This window comes from Xyrauchen texanus, chromosome 48, assembly GCF_025860055.1.
Source record: "Xyrauchen texanus isolate HMW12.3.18 chromosome 48, RBS_HiC_50CHRs, whole genome shotgun sequence".
NCBI lineage: Eukaryota > Metazoa > Chordata > Actinopteri > Cypriniformes > Catostomidae > Xyrauchen > Xyrauchen texanus.
Window position 1 is genome coordinate 1804598 of NC_068323.1, and position 12140 is coordinate 1816737.

The window sequence follows — 12140 nt, forward strand, 5'->3', positions numbered from 1 at the left end:
TACCTGGTGAACTTTGACCTTTTGCTGACCCTTTGTGTTTCACAGATCCACTTTGTGTGCTTCACTAACCTTTATTAGCAACTGACACACAAGTGCAACTTTACATGTCATACATTCTGCTTCCCACGGATCTCCACCTGGATGAAAGATGGGGATTATTTCTGCAAATCTTCTGTACATTTGCACTTTTGTATGAGCATTGTTTCACTCAGCTGTCATTTGCTGCTACTGTCAAGCAACTGTTTGATGCCGAACACAACGGCGGAGAGATTGACAGGCAGGAATTTGGCCAATAGTTACTGCAAGCCTCTTATAATCGACCAATTGGTGTGCGAGAACGCGTCCCGTTTCTTTCTTACAAAGACGGGTTAAATCAATGCAAATGTGCGCACACACAATGAAGTATTAGACCAGATGCACATCATAATGCATCTAAAGAAACATAGAATTTAGAAATCCTGGCCGGATGCTTTTTTAAGGTCCAAAAAAGAGGACATATCCGGGAAAAAGAGGACGTATGGCCACCCTAGTTTCAGACTCTCTACATGCATCACACAATCATCCAGAAGTTTTCCTATAATATAAAGATTTGCACTCAATCTGCAGTGGCCAAACCTAAATCTGGACATCAACACTGTTGGAACCGGTTATTTCCTGAAATGAGTTTTAACATGTGGCTGTATTGAGAAAAGATGTCTGCTGTCTTCTTCCCATTGATGATGTCATAGTATCCCAATACCTGACACTAGTTTACTTCTTAATTCAGTTCCTCCAAATTCCACTAATGCCGACTTTCTCTTGTTTTAACTTTAATTCATCGGTATAAACTTGAAGAACTGAAATATATTTAGTATTTATATAATCATCAGCTGTTTCTTTGAGATCTTCTTTATCATCATGACCAAAATCCACATCTACTGTAGACAGTAGCCATCCCGGGACAAACACCCTTCCAGGATTATTAGCAGGAGCAATATTTAAAATCTTAAACTTTTCAGCCCATATTAAACGTTGTCTTATATAACTTACAAACGTTTTCTTTGATTTGACCAACTCAAAACATTCATATAATCTAATAGCGATACAATCCTCACTTCTTTTCCTGAGTTTGTACCAATAATTTAAAGTTAGTTTAATTATTATTTATAATGGCTTTTCCCCATTTCAACTAATAGTGCAGGATCGGAATGGGATATCACAGTTGAGTGTATATACACACACTGGCCGCCAAAAAAGTTGCAAAATGCAAAAGATTGAGTATTTCTGTCAGTATTTCTGTGTAAGTTACTCTGATCTCCATTTATTCTATTGATGAAGAATGTTCATTTCTAAAATGTGTGACCTTTCCTCAGGAATAAGTCTTTTATTTTGAATACTTGTATTGTTGTTAATGTGTGACCTGTCATGATGTGATTGAAGTGGATTAGAAAGCTTGTGATTGTGAACTCTACTGGTGAGCTGAAGAAACTGCAGGTCAATAAACATCACGAGACTGATTGTATTTAATGTCCTTTTTAAATAAGAGATCTCAACACAGCATTTAATGATGTCTGTCTCAGCACAATCCTCTCTGGAACATCACACACGAATCAGGTGAAAACACTTCTACATTTATATTTCTTGTGTATTCATTGAGCGCATAAATGCCAGCCTAAATGATGCCCGCTCTGACCTGCCTCAGTTCTGATGCTGCTTTGGTTCTGTGTTATTACAGTATCAGAGCAGCTTTAAACATTGTTGATGTCATGATAGAGCATAACTTTTACAATTTACTTTCCTATTTAAAAGTATAACTTCATATTCTCATTTATTTCATATTTCTATATTCATAATTTTATACTGAAAACATTCATATATACAGTAAAATGTTATAATATATTTAAAAAGAAAATACATGTAATTTCACAATAAAATGCTGTAAAAATTTTACGGTAAATTATTGTTAAAATTACAGTAAAAACAGTAATCGGGCGTTCCCAGAATTCTCTGCATGACCCATCACATTAAATTATATTTAATGGGAATAATTATGTTTCTTCTTATTTTTGATATCAGTTATATAAATTGGGATTTGTTATATTTGATGCAGTTCATGTTTATTGCATTATTTTAATATCACATGTGTTATCCGGATGTCTCGTCATGTTTATTGATCATTATTGATGAACTTCATGTGCTCTTCTGTAATTACTTCTGTGATTAACAATATAATATAAAGAGAAAAGCAGATTTTTACAGTTTCAGAAGGTTATTTTAACAACTTTATCATTTAATAATATAAACGGTATTATACTGTCAAATATACAGGCATCAAAAATACATCCCATAAAGCCTGAAATGTGGTAAACATATTTTTCACACTAAATCTTAAATTTGACTGATTTTTTACTGGGTTCAAAACCAGCTCCGAGTGTTAAATTCTGTTTTTATTTTGCCTTTTTGAGAAAACTGGTTTAGAACGATGTTTTACTTACGATCAGAGGATTTATTCCAGTTTAAATTGACCAGATGTTTTCTAGATGTTGTTAAAAACTCTGTCGCGCTTCACTGATTGTGTTTTACTTGCTTAACACAGAAACTTTAACTACTTCATGGGCTTCACTGCATCCAGCGGCTCATTCAGACAGTTAAGGGAAATGCACTCGTACAATCAATCAATCAATCAATCAATCAATCAATCAATCAATCAATCAATCAATCAATCAAATCAAGGCAAGTTTATTTTCATACACAGTGGAAATTGAAAGTGCTTCATATAGACATGATAAAGACAGTAAATGATACATACAATTACATGTTCAACAAGTAGTAAAGAGACGAACATAAACATTTGACCCTGAGTTTCGGATGTGGAAACACTGAACAGGTGCTCCAGGGGTCCGAAAGGTTAATAAACCCCATGATATTGAAGTGGTCACTCTCATAGTCTTTACTAACCCCCGTCCATTCTCGTTAAGAACTTTCCACCAGGTACTTAAATAAATAAAGAAATCAAGAATCCAGAAATAAACTGATGCAGTGCGATCAGAAAGAGCAGCAGTGTTCAGTCAGTAAATGCAGTTAAACACGTGTTTTCAGTTACTGTTGGGGCACACCTGACCTCTTCTGGAAGCTTCTGTATGTAACTGGAAGCCAATGTAAAGACATAACAGCGGCATTCTGAATGAGCTGCAGGAGTCTAATGGTCTTTTTGGGAAGGTTGGAGAGGAGTCCATTGCAGTAGTCCACCCTACTGGTGATGAATGCATGAACAAGTTTCTCTAACTCATGACCGGATACAAAACATCTCATTCTAGCTGTATTTTTAGATGATAGTCTGATTTAGTTACTGAAAGTAAGGAATCAGTAGTCTGACTCCAAAACTCGGTGGCACGAGAGTTGCAGAACAAACTCCAGCTTGAACTAATGGAAGTTTTGGCACATCCAACTGTTAATTTCGTCAATGCACTGGCACAGAGAGTCTATGGGGCTGTAGTCATTTGGCTGATAGGGCTAGATCGATCTGTGTGTCGTCTGCATAGCTATAGTACTTTTAATAATTTGGCCTAGTGGGAGCATATAAAAGTTGAACAGGACCGGTGCCAGAATCGAGCCTTGTAGGACTCCATACAACTGTGTTGTTGTTATTGCTGATGGATTTATAATGTTAATAATGTAAAAGTGATTCACACTAGTGCCCTTGAACTCAAACAGAAGTCCCCAGCTGCTCATTCACTCCAACAGCAGCATTGATATTCAACAAAGGATCCGTCTCATTTGCTCCATCACGAACAGCTTCAGTAACATCAAGCACGTTTTCCGCAGGTGATTCATTCACACTGCCTGATCTGGAACGCCCTAAAGAAAAGACAACATCGTAAACATGACCACAGAAACATGCAGTCACCATAAGAGACACTAATAACTGCCCGATGTTCATCTTAAACATCAGTTTACAGTCTGCATATTTCAACTTAATATGGATCAATCGTAATTCATATACTACCCTAAAACATTCACACATGAGAACTTGTTTTTAGTGCTATTGCATGAAGTAAGCGTGAGTTCTGCACATGAGGTGTTCAGGACATACTTAATAATATTATGCCCGTACCCAAACCCCTTATCTAAACTTAACCCATCTGAAGAGTGTGTAAACATGACAGGAAGCTGTTGTGTGTGACAGAAGCAAGTACTTGTCATGCATGAGATACATACGGGCAATTTTGAGTCTCCAGTTCACTTAACCTGCATGTTTTTGGACTTGTGGGGGAACCCGGAGCACCCGGAGGAAACTCTGTGAGAACATGCAAAAATGTGAACCCCTAGTTGAGCCGGGACTCAAACCTGGGACCTTCTTGCCATGAGGCGACAGTGCTAACCACTGAGTCACATTGTCATATAAACAACGAGTTCCAGTTCCAACAGTTTTAGACTGCGTTATGTGCTTCTGTACTTCAGGACTGTGACTCTTCAACAGATTTCAGATTGATGTCATGGCCCCTCCTCTGACTTGCAGGGGCGGTTCCTCCTGCAGGCACAGGAGGGTCGTTAGTGATTGGAGCCAACTGGGCTCAGGGTATGTAAACTGCCTCACTAACACCTCTCTCTCTCTCTCTCTCTCTCTCTGCTCCTCCAGGTATGATCCTGTTTTGTTTGTTCCTTTGTAGTTTTACTTAGTTTCCACTCAGTCATGTTCACACACACAGATTCACGCATCCCTGCACTTTACATACACCTCACATTATGACATTTTCACACCTCATTCCTTTTCCTTTGTTAAAGTTAATAGTCTTTGGTTTACAATAAAGAAAACCTTTTTGTTTGCCACATTTTTGCCACAGGCTATGAGCCGGCCTGTGACATTGAACATTCATAACGTGCTCATCAGTATAAGATTAACTCAGTAGCTGCTCTTATGTAAACAAAAACAAAACAGGTTCATTCAAAAAGAAACAGACTAAACTGGATGAAGAACCAGCTCATTACGGCTGGGTATATATGATCTATATCGTAGATATATTGTGCATATTTCGATATGTAAATATCCATGTGTGCAGCATGGGCATTCGTGGGCATGGCATCACTTTTATGGCTTTGAAAAATTTTTGGCAGCAAATTCAATAACATTCATCTCACGTTCGATGCTTCATCCGGCACGCTCATCAGTGTTTCACCCGCACGCTCATCAGTGTTTCACCCGCACGCTCATCAGTGTTTCACCCGGCACGCTCATCAGTGTTTCTCCCGCACGCTCATCAGTGTTTCACCCGCACGCTCATCAGTGTTTCACCCGCACGCTCATCAGTGTTTCACCCGCACGCTCATCAGTGTTTCACCCGCACACTCATCAGTGTTTCTCCCGCACGCTCATCAGTGTTTCACCCGCACGCTCATCAGTGTTTCACCCGGCACGCTCATCAGTGTTTCACCCGGCACGCTCATCAGTGTTTCACGCGAGTGTCGTGTGCGCTTTCTCTGGAACATGCAAGTGTGCGCGAGTCTAGCGGGATGCTCTGTATTTACAAGAGAGCCCCAGAGCAGATCACTCATGCTACTCCATCATGTTTAAAACCCTGAAAAACATCTCCACAGAACGGGACTACTCCATAACAAGTCAAGAAAATGAAGAGGAGCTTATTAAAACAGATGCAACGTCTGCTCATCTGACATCTGTGGTGTAGGTTCACAAAAGCCCACACAAAGCAGTAAAATATAATCTGCAAACTGCCACGACGATAAGCACTCGTAATACAATACCTCCTCAAAATTAACCCTTGTGCGACCTTCAGGACATTTTTGTTTTTAAGATCATTTTGGCCGTGTTAATACCAATGGCATACATTTTGCCAAAGGAGTGTATTTTTGGGGTAATTTTGATATTTCATCCTCAGTTCCTATAATACATCTATACTACTTCTATACTACATCTATACTACATCTATAACACGCTGTGTACACACAATACTCACACTCAGGACCTTCAGGACAAAAATGTCCCCATTGAAACCCATTAAAACTGCAATATTTGATCCCAGTGACATTAAAGCATGAAATCATGAATTATATGATGTTCTGCTTTCATTCTGGAGCCCTGGCTTCAAAATTTGTATTATTTATATTTTCCACCAGATGGCGCCATTTTTCTCATGTTTAGCCAATGGAGCAAATACAAGCTTTTCCCCTATTCTCTATTTGCTGTATTATAGAGACCTGCAGGACAACTGAATAAATGATATTGATAAAAGTGTGCGCGTGTGTGTGTGTGTGTGTTGGTATGGATATCAGAGTGTGTTTTGTGTGTGTGTGTGTGTGTGTGTGCGTGCGTGTGTGCTTAAAAAACAACAGTGGCACCATGTAAACAAATCAAACTAAATGAAAGTGGAAAATAATATTAATATATAATATTATTATGGCATTTTTTAATGCAGATATTTTTGTCCTCTAAGGTCCTGGGTGTGAATTTTTTATTAATCTGACACTGCACAAAATAATTATAATGCATCAACACTAATTTAATTTAGTGCAAACTTCAGGGCATTAATCTGTTGACAGAGTGCTCATTTAAATATGATTATTACTTGAGTTACTCACCAATGAGAGTAACACTGAATTTCTCGTGTACAGTTGCTCTGCTGCTGGTGATGAACAGTTCATATTCTCCAGAGTGTGAGCGTCCGATGTTCGTGATGGTGAGAGATCCAGTCTGTTTGTTCACCTTCAGTCTTCCTCTGAATATCCCATCAAGAACATCCTCATATAATGAGATCGATTCATCCTCTTTGTTTTTGTTAGCTATGGCAGTGTTATTAAATCTCCACACCATCTCAGCATCTTTCACTATTACAGTAAAGGTGTTTAGAGTGACAGAACCTCCCTCCACCACTGGCATTGGGATGAGTTCACCTGGAGAACAAAACGTCACAGTTACTCAAAGAAAAAGTGATAAAACACTGTCAGTAACTTCAATTAACATTAAACTGAGATCATTGACCTTCACATCACTTACAGTCTACACTTAATTTTGACAATATTCACATAGATATTCAGATCTTGGTCTAAAGTCTTAACATGATTTCCTAGATGAAGTAATGAAATAAAACACTGAGTATTATAAACTATGTTCACACTCAGTTATCACTAACAGCATCACTGCTTTGACCCTCGATTTCAATGGCCCTTGAGATGCCGAGCCTCCATCCACGTGGCCCAGACCGGTTTTGCCGAAATCCAACTCCCCCCCAGATTTAGACTCCCCGCTCCCTGATTGGCCCTTTCCATAATGCCCACCCCTAACCCTAACAATTACTAGCCCCTACCCCTAAAGCCCATCCCTAAACCTACCCCTAAACATAAGGATACTAGGGAGTAAAAATTCCCAGTTTTCCCATTCTGTGCACTGCTCAACCTATAGTGAGGCCCAGATCATGACGAGAACACTGCGTTTTCTCCCTTTAGACAATTTATTTGGATTACTTCTATGTTGCTTTATGTGATTTTTGAAGATAGAGGTCTGATCATCATTCAATCGTATTGTACAGACTTACAGAGCTGAAATATTCTTTATTCGTTTGTGTTCAGCTGAAGAAAGAAAGTCATACAAACCTGGGAAGGCATAAGGGTGAGTAAATGATGAGAGTAGTTTCACTTTTGGGTGAACTGTTCTCTTAACCCCCCATACAGTATGTAAAGCAGATTTAGACAAGTGGAGCTGGGGAGGAGGAGGATGAAAGCTACGCAAGGCTGCACTTGAATCGAAGCCGCTGAGGTGAGTACCACTTTTAGTGTAATTCCCTAATTGGTTTACGCTGTCGGGAACTGAACCTATCAGCCTGTGTCATGTATAGTTTTCCAACTGAACTTAGTAGGACGTTAATAAATGACATTAAAAGAGTTGATCTACTCACCACAGACAGTAACAGTTAATCTCTTGTATGTGATCTCTCTGCTGCTGATGATGATCTTCAGTTCATAAAGTCCAGAGTCTGTGTATTCTGTGTCTGTGATGATGAGAGATCCAGTCGGATGTAGCTGCAGTCTCTCTCTGATTTCATCATTAACAGGTGATGCGATATTCCCTCTTCTGACTTCAGCTATAAGCGTGTCTCCAAAATACACGTTCACATCATCTGACTGTATATGAGCATCATCAGTGCTCAGAGGGACATAATCCCCCTTCATCACTAACACTGTCTTTTCATCTGTATCGACATTAAAACAGGGGAATGTTCTCAATGCACTGAATACTGAACATCAAGTATATTTATGTGCAAACAGAACACAAGACAATATTATTACAGTTATTTTTACTCATATTTGATACTTGTTTGACTTTTACTCTGTTTTTCATTGCACACCCTACTTGTTTGTTGTCATATGCATCCTGCTTTTTTACTGGCTCTGAAACTGCATCAACTTCCCTCTTCTCATCAGTCTGTGGACATCTGTGGCGCTGTCCTTTTCTGAATATCGCTCCCCCCTTCGTCATATCGCGGTACCATTTTGTGGCCCGTTCTGCATAACGCAGTGGCTCATTTCAGCTTATCGCAGCCCTTTCGGCTCATTTCGTGGCGCGGCCAGCCCGCCTGGTTCTCCCGATGGCCAGTCGCCCCTGATCGCCCCCAAAGTGCGTCAACCGACCGGGAAAATGCCCGGTATGCCAGATTACCAAACCAGCCCTGACTGAGTGTGTGAGGTGTCGCTTCATCGCCAGACATAAACATCACAAACATCGTCATAATGAAGCTTATGTTTCTCATCGTCAGGAGAGTGTGAGAAATGTTCATCCTACAAGGCATCCTTTAATTACGGTGTATTACTGACACCATGAAGTAATACATCAATAACAACACGTTTGATCGTTATGATGATCTTTTACTTAACTCACACAACTTTGCCCAAAAAACAGTATTTCATGACTAATTAAGCAAACTCTAAATCTATATTTTAAAATTCTCTTTCAGATGTGAAAGTGAAAGTGGAGATTTAGAGTAAAAACAACAACTTTTTTATCTGTTTCACACCCACTGCATATTGCGGCGCCGTAGATGGTCCGTTCTGCATAATGCGGCGGCTCATTTTTGATTATCGCGGCCCATTTGTCATGTTTCGCTGCCGACCCACAGGCCCGCTCGTTTCACCCGCTGGCCAGTCCGCCCCTGATCGGCCCCAAAGTGTGTCGGCCCATCGGGAAAATGCCCGGTATGCTTATAACTCTTACACTCTACTGTAGCATGATAAATCTCATTCATTTTCTCTTTCTCTATCAGCTGTAGGCAACACTTACCCATTTGTTTTTTTAGTTCAGAGATCTGGTAGTAATAGTATCCAGCAGATACAGCTGCAGCTATGAGCAGAACAACAACAGCAACACTTATTCCTGCTACAGCACCTGAAGACAGACCCGCATCTGTAACAGCTAAAGAGAGAAAATCATTAGCAGTGGCGTCTCTACATTAGGGGCAGGTCGGGATGAACCCCACCAGATGTGAACTTTTTGGTAAGTTTTAAAGGGGTCATGAAATGGAAAATCTAATTCTCCTTGACATTTAGACATTTGAGAGTTAACTGTCCAATAAAAACATATTGTCAATTTCAGAACTCAAAACTTCCTCCCGAGTCTAAAAAGAGCATTTATGTTTGAAACGTGTGTTCGTGACATCACGAGACATTATTCGGTTGTATTTACACGACCCACAACATGCGTCATCACACCCTTGGCCACGCCCACTGGCACTCAGTTCAATGAGAATGAATGAGACGCATTGTAAAGTAAACAATACCGTTAAGGCTTAAAAAGACCATTTACCATTCTCCTTCGAGAAGCATTTGATTGGATAAAATGAAGTGAGTTGTGACTCATACATCTTTCTGGGAATGTTTAGCTGGAAGAGAGAGAGACTATCTTCTGAAAGTGTTTTGTCCATGTTTATAAGTACATTAGCATTGATATCAATGCTAACTGATAATGACTAAAAGCATCAAAACATTTATTTTGATTTCACTGGTCAATAAGTGTCTGTAAGTACTTGTGTAACACTAGTCTGATGTCCATCCTTCTAACAGTGCTTGTGGTTCACTGACCTACAAATTCATTGAGTGAGAGTTATGACCACAAGTTTCACCACTTTCAGTTTTCAATCCTTTTTTAGTTAAATCTAGTGCAAACTAGCTTTGAAGATGCAACATTATTCACCCCGCTAAACTAAATAAGCATCACTAAAAGTACTGATCTACTCACCACTGACATTAAGACTGAATCTCCTGTATTTGGTCTCTCTGTTGTTGGTGATCTGTAGTTGATAAAGTCCAGTGTCGGTGATTCTGCTGTTTGTGATGGTGAGAGATCCAGTCTGATCCAGCTGCAGTCTGCCACTGAATCTCTCATCGGCATCATCAGATAATGAGATATTATTGTCCTCAAGATCACATTTAGCTATGAGAGATCCTTCAGATCCAAACCTCCACAGTATTAGCTCATCTCCATGTGTTTTATAAACATCAGTGTATAGAGTGACGGGATCGCCCTCCATCAGCGACAGTGTCTTCAGTTCTTCTGTCTGTTCACGAGACACTCGTGGAGAATCTACAAGAATATTCATTCATACACAGATATAATTATAATTACTGTGTATTTCTGTTGACACCCTACTAAACACCTCCGTCAAAATAGTTTCTGAACATCCTAATGAGATTGTTAGTCATTCAATTATTATTATTATTATTATTATCATAATTAAAGCTGAAGGGTGTAACTTTGTGTTAAAATACTTTCTCATGTGCAATCATAATATTCAGAGTCAGCTACTGGCTAAAAAACTGTAAACACTGTGTTTCTGTGGTGCTATGAAAATCCTGTGATTGTCCTGAATGTCCCGGCCCATAGAAACACAAAAACAATGACTCAACCAATGGCGTGAGTTGGAGGTATCTACAAACTATCTGTTTGTTTAACCAATGGCAGACGAGGTGAGTATTCAGAAAGCTGTTTTCAGAAAGTTTATTTTTGTCATTGAAGCTTTAAATAAAGATGATACGCTTATATGTAATTATACACATTTAACATTATTTAAAGAGGCTGTATTTAACACTTTTAAGGGAGGTACTACTGGTGAACAGGCAAAGAAAAAATCCCATTCTTCTATCAGAATGAGAAATGACCAGATGAATATACCCAAAAATACAAGATTATTTTGTATTGGGACTTTTAGTCTCCCTATTAATATATGCAAATTAAGTGTTATCTAATTAAATATGCACCAATTTGCACATTACATAAAACACAATATTGACATGGTAGATGAAGTCAGAACTTATTGCTTTGTTTTAATGTGATCAATAACTAAGTGGTTGGTAATCTACAGAGGCGTTTGTCAAAATATTGTTCTCTCAGTTAATTATGTTAAAATACACTTAAAAAACAAGATATTCACCCATTTATTTGCATATAATACCACATAAAAGGAAAATGACACAAGATATCAAAAATCCCTCAGAGCATGTCTAGCTACTCCAAGTAGGAAGCGGTCTGTGGAATTATGTGGCTTCACCGATTATGAGACACGTAGTCGCCACTCGGCAGGTGTGCAAAATGTCATTTTGAGAAAATGGCCGATAAAACATTTAGAAGTGTTAGAACGTGTTTTCCACAAACCAAACAATTTATACTGTACAATTTAATTTACGATTGAAAGGTTACTTATAACATACAAATAAAACAGAGCATATAGTTCTGTACATGGGAAGGTCAAAGGTTTCCAAGGTCAGAAATTAATAATTGTATCAGTCTGTATTTATCTCCGACTCATATTTATTATTACTTAGAAAAGGTTGCATAAAAGCATAAAAAATGAACTATTTATTGTTGTTTTTGGTAATAATTTGGTAATAAGCAAAAAATGTGTGTGGGGGGTTAATGTACATACGTCATTATAAAGACATATATATTTAAAGTCTTAATGGTATTGATATCATATATAGTGTGACTTCACTCACTGAGAACATCGTGTTTGTTACTAGTAAATGTGCATTTATGAATATGAAATTTGGCCAGAATTACAATGAAATAACAGAAAAATACGTTTTGAACACTCATTTAAGTTTTTCATGATGACAGTGTCTATAAATGCGTAACAGATATGCAATGACATGTGTCACACCCA

General features: G+C 38.6%; 1 protein-coding gene across 2 annotated transcripts in view; it reads right to left on the reverse strand.

Annotated features, from left to right (window-relative positions):
- Window positions 1–2735: 2735 nt before the first annotated feature.
- Window positions 2736–12140, reverse strand: part of LOC127639936 (uncharacterized) — a 12402-nt gene continuing 2997 nt past the window's right edge. The window contains exons 3-7 of one of the 2 annotated variants that reach the window (XM_052122280.1): window positions 10220–10564; window positions 9266–9397; window positions 7887–8180; window positions 6574–6885; window positions 2736–3837 (exon numbers count right to left, since the gene is read on the reverse strand). In XM_052122280.1, the coding sequence (XP_051978240.1) occupies window positions 3686–3837; window positions 6574–6885; window positions 7887–8180; window positions 9266–9397; window positions 10220–10564 (1235 nt within the window). In that variant the 3' untranslated portion in view covers window positions 2736–3685. Of the gene's footprint in view, window positions 3838–4111; window positions 4511–6573; window positions 6886–7886; window positions 8181–9265; window positions 9398–10219; window positions 10565–12140 lie in introns of those variants that run through there. The other variant, XM_052122281.1, reaches the window with a different exon arrangement.